Below are 18,558 nucleotides of genomic sequence, written 5' to 3' on the forward strand. Positions count from 1 at the left end.
TCTATCAGGAGTCATGACCCGGCATGACGAAGGCAGACGCTCAACCATCTGGGCCACCCAGGTGCCCCTATCTGTGAAACATTTAAAACACTACAGAGGAGGCTCAGGGGCCTTTAGCTCCTCCGTGAAGGCGAGTGCCCCTGGTTAGGTTTCGGCACCTGAGCCCAGGGCGTGCCCCATGGGGCCGGCCTGTTTCATCGGGGACTTCTCGCCCCCAGGCCGATGCCATCGGCCTCAGGGCCTGCTGTTTCTGTCCCGGCCTGCAATTTACCTCCTTGCTGAAGTGAATTTGTAATCACTGGTCAGAAGTGGTGTTTCCACGGCCATTCACAGACACTGCAGAGCAGTGAGAGATTTGATTCATCCGATGGACATGTTCCCCCCCCAGGGTTGGAACAGGGGGACACTCTGCTTCTGTTCTAGTCCCGTGCCGTAAACGAGGGTCCTTCTCCCAGTACGTGAGGGGCCACACTTTTCACATTTTTATGCCGTTTGGGGGGATGGTTTGCTGTTTGGGATGACCCCAAGTGGAGTGCCGGGTGCTGTTGGGTGTTCCTGAGCACAAGAGGTCGTATGTTGTGCTGGGCAGAGAAGTACACACACTAGATGAGCTTCATGCAGGCCAGAGTTAGAGCACGCGGGCCGGAGGGGTCAGTGTTAACGACTCAGCAGTAGGAACCAACGGGGCTCGAAACAGAAACACATGTAAAATAAGATTATGTATTGACGGTTGATGAAAGTATTCTGACTAGAGGCTCACAGGACCCTCGCCCCACATTCCCCGCGAGCCATGGTGCCGTACTGGTGAATCCAGATTTTTCAGGCCCTTTCTAGAACATAACTACGGCAAAGAAAGAGAGCGAGCAGTATGTGTGCCCCGGGGTATGTTTCCTTTTTTAAAAAAGATTTTATTTATTTATTCATGAGAGACACAGAGAGAGGCAGAGACAGAGGCAGAGGGAGAAGCAGGCTCCCCATGAGGAGCCCAATGCAGGACTTGATCCTGGACTTGATCCCAGGACCCCAGGATCACGACCTGAGCCAAAGGCAGACACTCAACCCCTGAGCCACCCAGGCACCTCCCGGGGTATATTTCTAAACCGACTGCTAAGGAAGGATGGATGGTGGGGCAGACACCTTCACAGCCGTCTCCGGGCACAGGTCATCCCACAGGGAGATGCCCGGATCTCGCTGACATACAAGTATATGATCCACGAGGACTCGCTCAACGTGGACGGCAACAATGTCCTGGAAGACGACTCTGTAGCCTATGAGTGGGCCCTGAAGAAGTGGACTCCCTGCTCCAAGCCCTGCGGTGGAGGTGAGGGGTCTTCTTACAATTGGGGCCCCAGAGGTGGTCGGGGCTGAGCTAGAGGGGTCTTCTGAGCAAAGGGATTCCTGAGCCCGTGGTGCCCTACTGACTGCCTGGCCTGTGGGATGTGCCAGGTGTGAGCAGACTGGCCCCACGGGCAGGAGGCCGAGGCAGCGACCCACCTGGTGGGGGACAGAGGGTGGGCAGGAAATGGGTGCTCAGGGCAGCAGGCCAGAGGCTGCCAGAAGGGCAGGTGGGGCTTGCATGTACAGCATGGACCTGCGTCAGAGCAGGAGGGAGGGGCTGACCTGGCAGGGGGCTGGTGTGAGGATGGCTTGGGTGCATTTCCACAGCCTCCTGAGGCAGGCATGGGGAGGCTCGGGCCGTGCTGGAGACCAGTAAAGGGGCTCCGTCTGTGGAGGTCCCTCCCATGCTCATTTAGAAAGGCTTCCCCAACCCTCCTGGGGCCGGGCTTTGTGCAGAGGTATCCCACCTGCCCTGGACCTCACTGAGTCTACAGTTGGGTGGGACATACAGACGGACAGGTTCTGGTCCGCCCCACATGGTCACTACTCCTGGGGGGCTGGAGGAGATAAGAGGCAGGACAGACCTCCCTCAGATGCCATGGGGACCCCCACACCTAGGAGACAGAGAGGAGCTTGCCAAGGAGCTCCTCTCAGTGGAGGAGACCCATCCCATGACCTAGGCAGGTGGACAGCTTCTTCTGCAGCGCTCCTACCTGGGCAGATGGCACCCCCAGCCTTCCCTTGAGCCTCCTTGGCCCTCTGGATTTCAGCAGCATGTGTAACTGACTGTCCCTTCTGTGTATCTCTTGGACCTATCTGCTGTTCTGTCTTCCCAGTCCTGGCACCAGCCTAGCTCCCCAGCTGGGGAGGTTTTGTGTCCATTGTCACCTCCAGAGTGACCCCTTAAAGGTCCCTTCCTGGCATCTTTTCCTGGTGTCATAGTTTTAGCAGCTCCCTCTACTCCTGTGATAAAAACAAGAGTCTCCTCCTGGCCTCTGTGGCCTAGGCAGCTTGCTAACTTATCCCACTGCACTGCTGCCCCCACCCCTTGCCCACCAGGCCCTGGCCACACTGGCATTAGGTGCTTTTCCAGACGTCCTCAGGGCCTTTGCACAGGCTGTCTCCTCCCTGGGAGCCACTCTACTGCTTTCCCACTAAACCAGCGTCCCTCCATTCTCTGCTTCCTAGGACATCTGTAGATTCCCAGATTAGACCAGGCTATCCAGCCACATTCTCTCATGTCTCGCTCACTGGCCTGGGGTTTGGATTTTTTTTTTTTTAAAGATTTTATTCATTCATGAGAAAGAGAGAGCCAGAGACACAGGCAGAGGCAGAAGCAGGCCCCATGCAGGGAGCCCAATGTGGGACTCGAACCCAGGACCCCAGGATCATGCCCTGAGCCAAAGGCAGATGCTCAACCACTGAGCCACCCAGGCATCCCAAGCCTGGGATTTTGAGACATTGGAGTCGTTCATATACTGGGCTCTATAATTCTCTCTCTAATTCTCATGGGGGCTGTCCCATGCATGGAAGGATATTGAGCAACATCCCTGGCCTCTATCTGCTACATGCAAGTAGCACCCCCTGCCCCAACCCAAGTCATGACAACTAAACATCCTACATATTGCCAGATGTCAAAATCACCCCCAACTAAGGACAGCCTGTGGTGGGAGGAGCCTTGCAGGCCATGTTTTTGTGCTAAGCCACCTCCTGGCTCATTCCAGGGCCTTGGGGCAGGTTAATTCAAGGTAGAGCACATGGCTGAGTGATGGAAGCCACTCTTCCCTGACCCAGGAAGCCAGCTGAGGGGCCAGGGAACAAGGTGGCCACTCTCCTTGGCCTCCCACCTTGTTGGGCCTGGAGTGCTGGGTGGGTGCTGGGCTGGACATCTCAAAGGCCTGGCCCTGGCACACTGCCCCCCCGCCCCGGCCATCCCTTTGGAAGGATGGGGAGCCAGGGGCTGAAGCTGCCCGTGGAGCCACCTCTCCAGGCCCTCTGCCCCCAGAGGGACCGCAGTGCCCCATGAGCCCCCTCGAGCTCTCATCTTCAGGCTCCCAGTTCACCAAGTATGGTTGCCGCCGGAGGCTGGACCACAAGATGGTGCATCGAAGCTTCTGCGACGCCCTCACCAAGCCCAAAGCCATCCGCCGGGCTTGCAACCCACAGGAGTGCTCCCAGCCTGTGTGAGTGCCTGGGGCTGCCCCAGCCCAGGGTCCCACAAGACGGGGGAAGGCAGACCCCTGGGGCTCCTGTGGAGGGAGTTGCAAGATCTAGGCCCAGAGCGGCTCCGGGCCTCATGGCCCCTGAGATGTTGGGTGGGTTCTTTGTCCCTCCCCACATTTCATGGAGTCTAAGATCCTGCAGGCTGTGTGGTGTACTGAAACAGCCACATGCATCTCAGAAATGATGGCACGTGGTAACGCCCAGATGGGAACGCTGGGGCTCAGAGGGTACTGAGCCTGTTTCTGGCCCATGGTCAGTGTTTCCCAGGCCACTTGTAGTGACAGCCACAGCCTTGACCCCTCCAGCCCAGAAGGTTTGGCAGGGCTTCATTTCAGGGCCCAGGGCCCTGAGGTGTAAGTAAGCACATGGGGTCTGAGTGAGGATGGGCACCGAGGCAGTCCACACTGCTGCCTTGAAAGTTTTGTGACAGCAGTAGCAGCTGAGGGCCAGAGGCAGAGCCACAAGCCTGAGTGAGGACAGACATCCTGGGCTCTCCATGTCCCTCCCCCATCCCCCAGGGTCTCCAAGAAGTGGAACTGTCACCTGCAGACCTTGGACAGAGGCAAAGCCAGGCACTAGGATGTCTTCGTGACACTAGGGAAAGAGGCCCTGGAGAAGCAGGCTGCCTTCTCACTGTATGCCTGGGCCACAGCCAGGCTGGCTCTCCAGAGTGACTGACCTGTCGCTCTGCCCGCACAGGTGGGTCACAGGTGAATGGGAGCCTTGCAGTCAGAGCTGTGGGCGGACAGGCACGCAGGCTCGCTCTGTGCGCTGCGTGCAGCCACTGCACAACAATACCACCCGTTCCGTGCACACCAAGCACTGCAACGACGCCCGGCCCGAGGGCCGCCGGGCCTGCAATCGTGAGCTCTGCCCTGGTCGGTGGCGGGCTGGATCCTGGTCCCAGGTAAGTGGGCCCCCTGACTCCCTAGCCTCATGCCCTCAGCCTCTAAACCAAGCTGGTGTGGGACCAAGGTGGTCAGGGCATTCCACCTTGGTCTGGATGCAGTTCCTAGCCCAGGCCACGTCCTGTGGGTCAGGCCACAGTCAGTATTCCCTTGAGAAACCAAATGGAACATGTCTTTATTCTGCAGGGCAGAGGCTGCCGTTTGCTACAGAAGCCTGGAGTCCTAGGAAATCGAAGGCAGCCTGGGCTGTCATCCCTGAGGGCAGAGGGGTGATCTGGAAGGCCAGCTAGGCTGACAGGAGGGAATACAAGCAACGGAAGGCTTGTACTTGGCCTGGGAAGAATAGTGAGGGCTGGAGGAACAGTCCAGGGGGCAGGGCTGAGGTGACATGATCACTGACATCCAGCTCACAGGCCTGGGGGGTTGAGGTCCCCAAGGCCAGCCTCAGGCTCATTGATTCCCTGGAAGTCCTTGTACTCACAATTACAGTGTATTTCAATGAAAGCACAGAGTAGAATCAGCAAAGGGGGAAAGTGCATGGTAAAGCCCAGAGGAAGCCAGGCACAAGCTTCCCCTCCCGGTGGGGTCCCAGGGATACATTTGATTCAGCAACAGTGTGAGAGGACATACACGAAATACTGCTAACCCGAGAAGCCCATGTGAGCCGGGGGTCCAGGGTCTTCCGTGTGTGCTGGACACTAGTGACTGAAGCAGGTACTCACCGTCAATCACACTGTTGGTATAAGCTGCCTGGACAGGCTGGTGCAGGGTGACTCGAGGCCTCAGGTGTGCAGACACACTCTCCCCAACAGAACATTCCATGAGCTTGATCCCCAGGAGCTTCCCCCACACTGGTCCTGAAAGCAGGCCTTCCTTGGGACTATGTGGGGTTTGAGCAGCCCAGGTCTGCTGAGGTAATCCTTTTCTACGATATATAAGGTGAGGACTTGGATATTCTCCTGGCGGGCCTGTGCTGAGCCATGAGCCAAGCCAGGAGTGTGGGTGTGACAGCTCTGGGCCTGTCCCCATGCCGTGAGGCAGAGGGGGCACCAGGTTGAAGGGGCAAATGAGGGTGTTGGTAGCATAGAGCCTTGTGTCCAGGGGTCCTCTGCCAAGACCTCCTGGACTCAGTCAGAGCTTTCCCAGTGGCTCCCAGTGCACAGCAGGTTTTCCTGGGCCCTAGGTGGGCTTCCTTCGGCCAGAGAAGGTAGATGCCCACTGAGAACCTGGAAGTGTCAGGCCCTATACATTTGCTCTAAGTCATAGGAACTCAAAGAGATAGGCATGTGCATCTCCTCTTTAGAGCCTCAGGAGATCGAGGTGGCCACTTGAGGCTGGGCAAGGCAGGACAGGCCTCTAACACGTACTCTTCCCTCTGCCCCTCACCACCTTCCACGTATTATAGGGTCACATGTGTGGGGACCTCTTTCAGTCCCAGCTGACCACGGGAGGCGGGCCCTGACTGGTGACTCTCCACCTGCAGTGCTCGGTGACCTGTGGCAATGGCACCCAGGAGCGGCCAGTGCTCTGCCGAACGGCAGATGACAGCTTCGGGATCTGCCAGGAGGAGCGGCCTGAGACAGCCAGGATCTGCAGGCCGGGCCCCTGTCCCCGTAAGCCATCTGCTACCCCCACTCCCAGTGTACAGTGGGCTCAGGGCGAGGGGGGCTGGGTTGGGCAAAGGCAGCTCTCCCCACAACTGGCCAAACCCAGCATCTGTGAACTGGAAAGAGAAGCCAAGGGTTGGGACCTTTTCTAGTCAATAATAGAAGGAACTCAGCCATGACTGCCTTCCGGACTGCTCACCGTGGATCTGGGAGACAGAAGCAGGTTCATAGTGACCACACGGTGGGGCTCAGCCAGATGGGGTGCCCAGGCCCATGCAAGTAGGGGGTGCCTTGTGAATGGGGGTGCCCATGGAAGCAGGGAGTGCCTTGTGAATTGGGGGTGCCCATGCAAGCAAGGGGTGCCTGTATGTATTAGGGGTGCACATGGAAGCAGGAGGTGCCTGTATGATAGGGGTGCCCATGGAAGCAGAGGGTGACTGTATGTATAGGGGTTCCCACGGAGGCAGGGGGTGCCTGTATGTATAGGGGTGCCCACGGAGGCAGGGGGTGCCTGTATGTATAGGGGTGCCTATGTGAGCAGGGAGGGCCTTGTGCCCTCTGAAGAGTACAGCCAGAACACTGTCTGCATGCAGACACCTTGCCAAGGGTCAGACGTGCTTCACTCTGGGTCCCAGGAAATCCCACTCTAGGATTCTGGGATACTCTGCATTGTAGACCCCACCCTGAGTTCCATCTACTGTGGAGGTTGTTCAGGGAGGTCAGATGTGCCCACCCAGCCAGGCAGGGGGATAGATCCAAGATGCACTTGCTCCCCATGTTCCTGGGGAGCAGGGAGTGGGGAGTGCTGGGAATAGTGCAAAGATGAGGAGGCGTGGCAGGGCCTCGTACTGAGTAGTTAGTAGCCAGGACCCAGGAGGCATGGCAGTGGGGGAGGGCAGGAGGTGGCCCTGTACTGGGCTGCTGGGGCCTGTCTGTCCCGAGGGTCCTCGAATGCCACGCTGGGGAGTCAGAGCCCTCCTGTTGCCCTGGGATGCCTCCTGTTGCCCTGGGATGCCTCAGCAGCCACAGCCCCACCTCTCCCCTCTAGGAAACATCTCTGATCCTTCCAAGAAGAGCTACGTGGTTCAGTGGCTGTCCCGACCGGACCCCGACTTGCCAGTCCAGAAGACCTCGTCAAGTAACCGGCCCGTTTATAACTCTGCCTCTGCCCTCCAGTGCATGCCCTGCGCTCTGTGGAGCTTGCCATGGGCTTCCCTCCTCTCTTTCTATGGAAAACTTCCCTGACTCTTCCTGAGCACTCTCTCGGTTGAATCTGATTTCTCCCGGGCCGCTGTGCTCGGCTGTCTCCTTTGGCGCCTACCCGCCGCTGGGCTGGGAGGGCCCACCTCGCGGAGGCATGGCCCCGGGGCACCAGCCTCTCATGGGGGGCCGGGACCTGGTTGGTGATGGCGTGTAAAGGGGCAAAGATCTGTCTTGGTGCTGGAGGGGTCAGAGGCCAGAGTGCAGATGTGACCACTTGTCGGGGCCACATCCCTCCAAGCTGGAGCTTCAGGTCAGAAGTCAAGGGGGAACCCGCCCATCCCCTTTCAAACGCTGCCCGGTAGTGAGGCGAGGCCAGAGGGGGTCTGGGGCATGCAGATTCCGGGGGACGGGCATCAGGGGCTCCCCAACTGCCCCTGCTGTTGCTCCCGCTGCTGACTCTGTGCTGAGTGCGTCTTCCTGACTTGTGTGACTGTGGCCTGCTTCCTGTGGCCTTTGCATCCAAGTTCCACAGCCCTTGGCCCCCACTCCCACCCCCCCGTGCCGCGTCCCCTTGGGGGCTCGGGTCAGATGGAGGCAGCAGAGGATGTGTCCCTCCAGTGGGACATTGGGACACAGCGCCACCTCCACTCTCTTGTCCATTAGCTCCAATGGCCTTTTCTCATTGTGTGCACATGACCCCATCCATAGAGGTGAGAGAGTGAAAGAGAGAGAGAGAGAGAGAGAGAGAGAGAGAGAGACTGTCTGAATGGATGTGGCCACCTACCAGTGTGAACAACTACAGAATTACCTCAATTTTTATTGCTTTTTTGCTTAGATAAAACTGTAGAAAATGCCTTAAAGTTGAAAGGTAACAGAATCGGCTGCTAAAGTCCAGCTTCAGAGCGGGTGTGATCCAGGTGGGAGGCGGGGCAGCCCCGCCCAGGGTAGGTGGTGGGGGGAGGCCATCGGGCTCATCCAAGGCTTCTCGCAGCTGGCAGCCTGTGCAGCGGGGAGCCCCGGGCATGCTGGCTCCAGCCCACTCTGCTCTGCAGACAGGATACCCCCTCTGAGGCCCCGCAGCCCGTGGGCACTGACTGTTTGCTGAGCCCCCTCCCGGGCGCTCCCCCCACCCCCACCAACGGCGCTGCCTTACACAGAGGGCAGCACGCTGGGCCTGTGTGCCCCGGGTCCCCTGTTGCAGCCCCACTCCACCGTGCCACCTGCTAACAGCACCTTGCTGCGCGCCACCTCCTCCCTGGCTCTGACTACTGTTATGTAAATACTTGATGTGTCACCCGTACTAATTCTCACGACTGTTAACTTCCAACTTTGATTAGGCCACGCAAGTGACTCTGCCTCTGGGAAGGTGCGGTACGGTCCTGGGCATCGTGCTCTCTGTCTGTATGCACTTTGGTTTATCAGGGATATTTTATTAGCGTTTTGTACGCATCTGATGACGTAATACATAGGTTCCCATTGTTGTCGCTTTTCCAGTGTTTTTATGAGACAACTTTAGTGTGTGCCAAAGTGACTGTGGAAATGACCTTTTCTCCTCACTAACAATGGAAAGACTTCCTGTCATGCATCCCACAAATAAAGTCAATAAAAGTTCCGTGAAACTGGGTGCTCGGGTTTGGCATGCTGCTGGCTCCTTCTCTTCACCTGCGCGGCTGGCGGCGCTGCCCAGCTGCCGGTCCCTTCTGTCTCCTTAGTGCCTGGGTTTCTGCTGCAAATGTGACTACTGCCCACCACCTCCCCCCACCCCGCTGCCCAGTGTAGATATGTAGGCCCCTCCCCCAGCGGGGGACATTCCCCTTCCCCAGGCATTTTTCAAAATCTGTTTGTTTGCAGCAGCCCATGAAGACACTTCATCCTGATTTTGACTGGAATTGTGCTAAACAAGCCTCTTGTGGGACCATCTGGGTTCTCTCCTCACACGTGGAGATTTTACCATCAGGAACGGGACCCAGAGTGGGCTTCTCCCCCTCTCTGGGATGAGTGGAGTGGGAATGTGGGGTCAGTAGCACAGACAGTGCTGGTCCTGGTCCCTGTGCCCTGTGCCACCATCGGGCCACTGCCCTGGCTGCTGGCACTGCTCTCAGCCTTAGGTGACCTATCCAGGGAGGGGAGGTACCTGTCTGGTCCAGGTTGGGGAGGGGATTCTGGTCAGGAGAAGGTCAAGTGGCAGTGGCTCTGGGGACCTGGTGTGTGCATTCATGTGAGCATGTGCTCAGCAGTGCCTGCCCATGTCTCCTGAGGCCTCACCTCAGAAGCCACAGGGGGCCTGGTGTGTTTGCTCACCTGGCTGACAGCAAGTCAGGACCAGAGAGGGAGTCAGGGCCCAACAGGGCCCTTCTTGCTGCTGAGCTTTTCTCCTCCCATTCCTATAAAGGGGATCCCATGCCAAGGAGGAGGGAGACCATGAGAAAGGATGAAATGGGGCCACCTGGCATCATGGAGATGGGCTTCGGGGCACAGGGCCAGGCCCCAGGTGCCAGCCTACAAGGGGGGGTCATGGTAGCATGGCTGAGCTCACGCTGTCCCGAGCTCTGGTCCCGGAGAGGAATCCCGGCTCAAGGGATACAGGAGACCCAAACAACAACCCCTGACAGGGCTGCATCCACGCAGTGTCGCTGCCCAGATGGACTAGAAGGAATCCCCGCTGAGGGGGCTCCCAGGCCAGAGCTGCAGGCAGGCTCTCAACACCTGGGGCCAGCTGAGTACCGGGCACTGGGCACCAGGGCATGGGCTGACAGGGGTCCTGTGCTTCTTTATGCTGTGGCATGACCTTTGGAGAGTCAAATGCTTCAGGAGGCTCGATTGAGGGAAAAAAGAACCCAGTTTCCTCCATCCCAGTGTTTCCTGAAGCGTGGGACACAGGGAGGTTTCAGGTGGTGCATAAACATGATCTGAGCTCCTAGGAGCAGCCCTCCCTAGTCCCTTTACCCCTCATGGCACCCCGAGAGGAAGCCTCCCTGGGCAAGGGGCCAGGTCTCCCCCACGCTCGCTTGCTTGCTTGCTTCTCTGCAGCTCAGAGCCGTGCAGGCAGGAGTGTCTCCCTGGCATTCGAGGGATGAAACTTCAACTTAAAACCTGTCTGTGTTCTGTTAGGGTCACCTTTATTGCCTGCTGTTACTTTCCCGTGAATGCTGGTAGTGTAAAGTATTTTTCTGAAATAAATTTTAAGTTTAAAAAAAGGAGTTCATTTAAAGGAAGAAACTAGTGGGCAAAGTTAGAACACGGGTGATATTTGGCTGGAGCCAAGATTGTGGGAACGGCCCGCGAATGGCTTCAATTTGTGAGAATGGGTTTGCTCTCAGTGATTTGTTTGCTGGAAGGCAGATCTCACTTAGTTCATTGCTACTGGAAGTGGCTAAAGGTCAAGTATTATGAAACTGAATTTTTCTCTTGGTGTAGGGATCCTCTACCAGTCGGCGCCTCTGGACACATCAGGGGCCCTTGGTGGTACAACTCCCTTCATCTCGGAAGGCTCTACTCAGCAATAAAACTTAAACATACCCAATTGTTGGTGTTTTGAAGAGTGGTTGGGAATGATGACTTTGAAATTTGTCTAGGCTGGTGTTAGCATACCCAAGCTCTTGGCCTGTGGCTTTCTTAATTATTCGTTCATTCATTCTCGTTTTTAAAAACCTAAAGCGATGTAGCCACTGATCAAAGGACGCAGGGCCTGGCTCACCGGCTGTCACCTGCCTGTAGCAGGGAGATGGACTCTTATTCCTGACTTGCCCATGTGTTCAGGGACATCTGTCCAGTGCTTTCTGTGTCAGGCTCTGATCATGGCACTGGGACAGCACCAAGCACCTGACCACGGGTCTGCAAACTTTCCTTAAAGGGCCAGGTAGTAACAGTCAAACCTTCTTTACAAAACCAGGTGGAGGCACAGACTTGGCCCACATGGCACAGCAGGCTGACCCCAGGGAGAGGTTTCGCAGAGATCTTGTTATTTGCATGAAGGAGAAGGCACAGGAGACAGGAGGGGCACTGGTCTGTAGCAGGGGTGACCCCACTCCCAGCAAGGCTCCATCCTTGTCCTGTCGAGGCCCGTGCCTCCACCCCATCCCACCCCAGTGGTCAAAGCCTGCAGGGAGACGCCGCTTCTTGTGTCATCACAAGTGCCCTTGGGTCTCTGGAGGGGTGTGATCAGTGGTTTTCACACAGTCACCTGGAGGCTGCCAGAAAGGGGAGGAGGGCCAGGGAGTGCGGAAGGGAGCAGGTGGGGCTCTGAGCGCTCCACGCTTCAGACAGGACCACTCCAGGGTCTTCTGTATCATATACTGGGCACCTCGAAGATTTTTTCTGAGACAACATTCTACAAGTTTTTAGACCCTGAAAGCCCTGCCTCAGGATCTTTCTGTTTGATTTCCAGAATCGGCCTTTAGCACACGGCCACACACATTTTCCCCTCCACATCTTGAGCCTATTTCTCGGTCTCTAGGCTAGGAAGGCCAGAGCTTTTCCTGCATAGCTGAGCTGATTTATCACTTCACACTGTACCTCATGCATTCAGGCATGTTTCCTTATTTGGGCCACTTAGAAGCTCAGAGCCAAAGCTAGGTCCACCTCTGGTGGTACGTGCCTCTGCGTGTCCTCACTTGTCATGTTCCTATTTTAAACTCCATAATTTCCCTGTTTTGAACTTCCTCAGTTATTCACATGTGTCTTTTTCATATTTATATATTTATGCTTTCTCCAATTCACTGTTCTCGTCTCTGGGGATAGAAGGGTGCCCAAATAGAGCTTAAGGCTCTGCCCTTTGGAACTTGCTAGAAAATAGTCAGGCAATAGACACCTTATCTAATAATTAAAGTGTGAACTTGCCAACTGGGATAGAGTGCTGGGAATAGGAGGACCTCCCAAGGGTAGGTGGGCAATGCTTGCCCGAAGATGTGTTTCAGCTGAGCCTCAAGGAGGAGAGCAACTGAAGGAAGAGAGAGGGAGTGGGTATAGTATGTGCAAAGGCCCCGTGGCCAGAGGGAACACAGTATAAAGTAGGGGGTCCAAGGCCTGAGTGAAGATGGAGATGTGAAGGGGCCAGATCCTCACCCTGCAAACAATAAGGGGCAATGCAGGGCTTCAGTCAGGACATCTTCGATTGAAAAACAGCATTCTGACTAAAGCAGGGTAGTGGACAAGAAGGAGAAGGAATTGAGGAAGCAGAAAGGAGGCTCTTATCACGGTGCAGAGCTTAACCCCATGGAGATGGGAGAGAGAGGGGATCATGGACATACCAGGGAGCATCTAGGACTTGAGGTGAATGGACAGAAGGGCGGGGTGGTGCCTGCGGTTTGGCTTGCGCTCTGCAGAGGCCATTCTGTGAGACAGGTGGCACCAGCAGAGGCCCTGGGCTTGCATGGGATGTGTGGAGTCTCAGGCACGCTGGGGACCACCGGGCACAGTGGCCTGAGCAGGCCATTGTATCCTAGAGTCTGAGGCTCTGGAAGTTTGGGGTCAGTGTCCAACCACGCAGGTCATCAGCCTGGAAGGGGAGGTGACAGCCTGGAGCAGCGGGCAGGCAGCAGGTGCCGTCAGAACCTCCTGAAGGAGAGGGCACCTGCTCTCATCTGCTCCTGCGGGAAGTTTCTGTGGAGACAGCACCTTGTGTTGCGCAGAGTGACCGCATCTCACATGGTTTCAACCCCTGGCTGCCCTTCCCTCCCCTTCCCTTCCCACCTGAATCCTTCCTTCCTCTCAGTAGGAGATGGGGTCACGGGCAGGGAAAGGAGCACGCGGCAGCAGTTGTGCAGGGAAGGTTGGAGATGCTCGCTGGGGAGGGCAGAGGGTGGCTGAGCACAGACGCCGTAGGGAAGCTGGTGAGGGGGATTTATGAGGGACCCCACATCCCTGTTCTGCTGTCACATGACCCATTGGGTGAATTCCTATAACTCATCTCAGTTTTTGTGTTGTGTTGTCGAATGAGGTGGTGGGGGCCAGGGAAGGGGGGAAGACATGGGAGGAAGACAGCGAGGAGAGTCAGAGCAAGAGCAGGAGGGGGCTGTGCGGGTGGGACTGCCATGACCCTGAGCCACTGCCCCATCCTGCCTACACGTGGGGTTCTCTCCATGAACACGGCACAGCGCTCCCTTACGGTTCCCTATAACGTTTTTCTCTTGTCCAGCTTACTGTATGGTAAGAGAGCAGGAGGTAATAGGCATACCGTACAGGATCTGCGTTAGCCGGTGGTGTAGGCGATCGGTCAGGCTTCCCGGCAGCCTAGGCTATTAGTAGTTAAGTTCGGGGGCGTCAGCAGCCCTATGTGGATTTTCAGCTGCATGGGGGGTTGGCGCCCCTCAACACAGGGAGGGCCGGGGTCCACTTTGCTACAGCCGCGGCCAGAGCTGGAGCTGGGCCGAGGAAGAGAGCTGTGCGCGCAGGGCCGCCGGGTCTCCGGGGAGCCATGCAGGCTAGCCCGCCGGGGGAAGGAGGGGGAGGCCTGTGTGCAGGCCCCAGAGCACGGAGCCGTTTGGGGGCTGGCCAGGAGCGCAGCGTGGAGGGTTGGGCGCAGGTGCAGCCATGGCAGGACACGAGGCTGTCGGGTAAGTGGAGGCAGGTGGAAGCGAGACGCGTCCAGGTGAGGATGGGAATGCACCGTGGAGGAACGTGGTGAGCCCACGACCACGGCTTCGGGATTCGTTCTTTCAGGTTGTAGACACTGGTTCCTTCAGGTTCGGTTTGGTTATAGTTGCTGCTTATAGATTATTGTAGGGCCAAACTCTGCTACAGAATTTCACTGGGGTTACCACTTGGGTGTCAAACAGGGATCTGACGGAGTCCCGTGCTTTAAGACGAGCTGGAATCACTCCCTAAGAACAGACACGCCTCGATTTCGTCTCAGACTTTGAGAGATACAGAAAATCCTGGGGGCCTGCCTGGAGGCAGGGAACACTGCACACTGCTTGTGAGGCAGCTCTGTGCCCCGGGTCTGCTGACATCAGAACCACACGGACTTTCTGTGTGAGCTCGCTTGCCGCTGTGCCGTCTCTGGGCTCTTCCACACGCCTCCTCCTGCTTCCTCTGGGGGCACCAGGTCCCCCTTACCCTGTCCTTTGGTTATTTGTCCCACTTTTCTTTTTCAGAGGGCCGCTGCCAAGGTGACAAGTCAATGTTCTGTAGGATGGAAGTCTTGTCTCGCTATTGCTCCATCCCAGGCTACCACAGGCTGTGCTGCAAGTCTTGTAACCTGCACGACAACCTCACCGATGCAGACGACGGAGTGGAGCTGCCCCCCGGGAAGCTCAACGACATTGAAGAGCTCGTGCCCACCCTCCCAGTGCCCACTCTAGTCATGGAGGTGCAACCTGTGCCAGGCACGCCCCCACGGGTGCCCCTCAATGCCTCCCGCACCAACAGCACCGAGGATCACCCGGATACCAACGCCGTCGACGTGCCCTACAAAATCAGCGGCCTAGACGAGGATGTCCAGCCACCCAACCTGATCCCTCGACGACCGAGCCCGTATGAAAAGACCAGAAACCAGAGGATCCAAGAGCTCATTGATGAGATGAGGAAGAAAGAGATGCTCGGGAAGTTCTAATAAAATGGAAAGATAGCATCAATAGCATTTCCCCCCCTTGCTTATAGATATATTCCATGGGATGGCAAATCATGGAGATGAAGGAAAAATTTCTGATTCCAAAAGGTTTTGAGAAAACAGGAGAATGACATAAACATCTATGCATATGGTTGTGAGCATGTGGCAGCAGGTTAGCACATCTGTTTGTTGGCCAGCTCTGGAATGTTCCATGTCCCTTGCTGGGACCAGGTGTTGGGGTAGAGAGCAATAGAGAGGTTCTATGAGTGCCGTGAATGAGGGAGGGCAGGAGGCTAACCCAGAGAGAGGAGACACATGCCCTGAGCTCCTGAGCAGTGATTGGCCATCTTCCTTTCCTTGGTGGTGATAGTCCTTCTGGAGCTGCGGGCCGTTTCCTACCAATCCCTAGACCAAGGCCCAAGCCCCATGCGGACTCCTAAGAGAAACAGTGATTTATTTACCAATCAGCCCATCACTAAGATGAGCACAATGAAGCACAGGTGGTGAACATGAATGCCAGTGACTCCAAGGGCCAGGCAGGTGGTGAGGATGTGTCGTCCCCCACTAGAGCTGCTTGCTGGCTCCAGCTGCTGCTGCCTCTGGGAGAGCTGGCCCCCACTGCCAGATAGTGTGCTTTCAGTAGAAGTCTAGCTCTGTGTGCAAAAATCCTCAATCCTCAAACTTCAACTCAAAATATGTCAGGGTGTCTGGAAGGTCTGTTGAGTTCTAGAGCCACCAGGCTGCAGCCTGTGGTTTCCAGTCCTGGCCAGATGCAGTCTCTTGGGAGTAGGACTTCAGGAAAGCCACCTGGCCCATTTGATGCTCATGCCCCATGTTGACTCAGCCCAGACTGAAGCTGTCCACTCCTTCCTGGGAAGGTACTGAGACTTGATAGATCTAAATGGTGGGCCACATTTCCTACATGAGGAGAAGACAGCAGGGTGCACTCCTGGGCTCCCTCAGGCCTCTCTCACGTCTCCGTTAACCCTGGCCCATGTGCCGCCTTGGCCCCAGGGCTCCCCAGGGAGGCTCTCCCTCCCCAAGTGCACTGGAAGGATGGGGGCATGGACTTTGCTGCAAAGTCCAGTGAGTGGTCAAGGCCCGTGACTCTCCCAGAGCGGTGCAAGGGGGTGCTGCCACCAGGGTGACTGGGCTCTGGGTTCTGAGATGGGGCTCTGCAGGCTCAGGTTGCCTCCTAAAGACCAGCTTTGCTTGTGGGTGTGGCCTTGTCCTGTCCAGCCCTGTGGAGCCCCCTTCCATGCCTTGGAAGTGCCAGCAGGGAACTGGAAGATCTGGCCTCCAATGGGAAGCCCAGGTGGGAAGTGGGGAGACTCTGCTTTATCTTTGGCTGTTCTAAACTTTTACAACTTCTGTTTTCAGCAGAATGGTGCTTTGTGAGCAAGATGTGAATGAGAGAGAAATGGAGTGGGGGTGGATGGGAGGATGGTGCCTAATTTTCACCTCTCCCTACGTTGATATTTTGTGAACATGTAGCTTCAACTTGCCCAAATTACAAAACCCAGGGACACTGTAGCTGCTTAGCTGGGCCTAGCCTCACACGTAATTCTTAAGCTTTCCATGCCTAGGAAAGTTCAGAGTCTTTGTATTCTCAGCAGTCCAGATGCTAGAGAACTCTTTCCTGTGTGATTCCCCATCATATGGATGGGAACACTGAGGTTCGGGTGATAGCATGATGGCTACTTTATACGGAGTCTGAGGTGCTAAGTATGTTTGTCTGCTCCGTGCATGCATGTGGGTGTGTGTCTGTGTGTGATCTAAGGGACAAAGTGAGGGTGTAGAAACCAGTGAGAATGCTATCTGGGATGATGGGATGATGCTGAACCTCCCCACTGGGTGATAACCAGCTGCCCCTCACCTCTGCCTGGCCCAGCGGCCTCCCTCCCCTCTACCACCATGTCCCACACATACTCACACCTGTCCTGGTGTCTCAGAGGGCCTTGCTGGTTCCTAAGAAGCAAACTGGAGAAAACATTTTTGGCTCTCTCTCACAGTATCACTTCTTTAACAGATGTGGTATACAGCACTTTTGCAGTCCTGTCTCTCTGCAATCAGGAAATGGATGCCTTGGCTTTCCCTCATTGGTTGAACCCATGGCAGCTGGTGCTATTCACAGGCTGAAGGACTAGGGCAGTTCTTGCTTGGGTCTGTCCTGGGATGCAGAGGAAGCTCAGGGTGACTGACCAGAGAGTATTACTCAGTTTACGCAGCCTGGGGACCTCAGGATGGGAACGCTCCATTCCCAGATCCAAGCAGAGCAGGGCTGCATGTCTTGGGGCTGGAAGGCTTCAGGGAGAGGCCCCAGGTGGGACATACCCAGGGTTACCTATCTTCTTCTGGAAGGAGAGAGATGGACACCATCCCATAGGTGATACTCACTGCCTGGGGCCATGTACCCACAGAGTTCTCTAGAGCCAGACGATCTGCCAAGGTTTCTCTAAGGAATACAGGGTTTATTAGACTCTGAGAGACTTCTAATCCCCACTGAGCTCGGGACAGTGGGACAGCCAGCCTAGCAACAGTCCTGAGTCTGGGGGCCAATAAAGCCTGAAGGCCAGGGAGGTTTTCTAGCTGAGGTCCTGGAACACTGTGTTGAGATCAGAAGTCCTCTCCGTCTGCAGCTCCAGGAAGCTTCATTAGTGGGGAGACTCCTGCTGGGGCTTGGGAACATGGCTCTGATCTCCTTTTGGAAAACCCATGGAATTTCCCGTGTAAGCCTTTTGTTTGTATTTCAAGGTTGTTTGTTTGTTGGGTGTCTATAAATGGTGCTCAGTAGCACTCTTTCCCAGATGAACATGAAGACTCTACCCCCCAAATGCCAGGCAGCCACCACAGGAATCATGACATGGTGCTGAACTCAAGTCACAGCATTTTATCTTACTGATCACAGCCATCGACACATTTGTTTTCTGTATAGAAAAATTTGGCTTCTTGATTTTATAACTTATTAAAGTCAAAATGTCTGTGTTTTTGCACATCATGCCTGTGTTTGTGTGTTACCTTGACCACGCTACCCGTCCCCGCTCATTCTCAGACCAGACTGGGCCAGGTGGAAGGATGTGCTGCCTTCACAAGGCCAAGAAGCCGGTTTAGGCGGCACCAGGGGGCGCTGTGACACGGCTGCTCTGGTTGGGACCTTGTGAAAGGCCAGGGGCACCCAGAAGGGTGGGTCTCCCCCAGTTCCCCAGGGAGTTGGTTGTCCAGGAGACACCACTTGTTCCACAGCTTCCAAGTAAACTTTTAGTCCCAGGAGACGAAGAATCCCCTGACTGCAACTCCTCCCTGATTATGACCCCTTCACTCCTATAATTAAGGTTCCCAGAAAAAAATAACTAGATGCTGACTTAAATTGGAATTTCAGAGAAACAACAAATAACATTTTAGTATAAAATCAGGACACACTTCAGGTGCCTGGGTGACTCAATCAGTTGAGCACCCAACTCTTGATTTCGGCTCAGGTCATGATCTTAAGGTCATGGGATCAAGCCCCACATGGGGCTCCATGCTGGGCATGGAGTCTGCTTAAAGTTTTCGTTCTCACTCCATCTCCCTCTGCCTCTTCCACCACTCACTCACTACTCACTCTGTCTCTCTTAAAAAGAAGAATTGGGACACCCTTAAACTAAAATTATTTGTTGTTACTCTGAAGTTCAAATTTAAGTGAAGGTCCTCTGTGTTTATTTGCCAAATGTGGTAACCCCTACCCCCACCC

At 55.7% G+C, this 18,558-nt stretch overlaps 1 protein-coding gene across 1 annotated transcript in view; it reads left to right on the top strand.

The window, feature by feature from the left end:
* ADAMTS2 (ADAM metallopeptidase with thrombospondin type 1 motif 2) overlaps window positions 1-17,826 on the top strand; it is a 224,684-nt gene extending 206,858 nt beyond the window's left edge. The window contains exons 17-22 of the mRNA XM_072840552.1: window positions 1,162-1,321; window positions 3,389-3,521; window positions 4,261-4,468; window positions 5,953-6,082; window positions 7,125-7,214; window positions 14,374-17,826. Coding sequence (XP_072696653.1) covers window positions 1,162-1,321; window positions 3,389-3,521; window positions 4,261-4,468; window positions 5,953-6,082; window positions 7,125-7,214; window positions 14,374-14,831 — 1,179 coding nt within the window. The 3' untranslated portion in view covers window positions 14,832-17,826. The remainder of the gene's footprint in view (window positions 1-1,161; window positions 1,322-3,388; window positions 3,522-4,260; window positions 4,469-5,952; window positions 6,083-7,124; window positions 7,215-14,373) is intronic.
* The last annotated feature ends 732 nt before the right edge of the window (window positions 17,827-18,558 follow it).

The sequence above is a fragment of the Canis lupus genome, chromosome 10 (assembly GCF_048164855.1).
Source record: "Canis lupus baileyi chromosome 10, mCanLup2.hap1, whole genome shotgun sequence".
Classification (NCBI taxonomy): domain Eukaryota; kingdom Metazoa; phylum Chordata; class Mammalia; order Carnivora; family Canidae; genus Canis; species Canis lupus.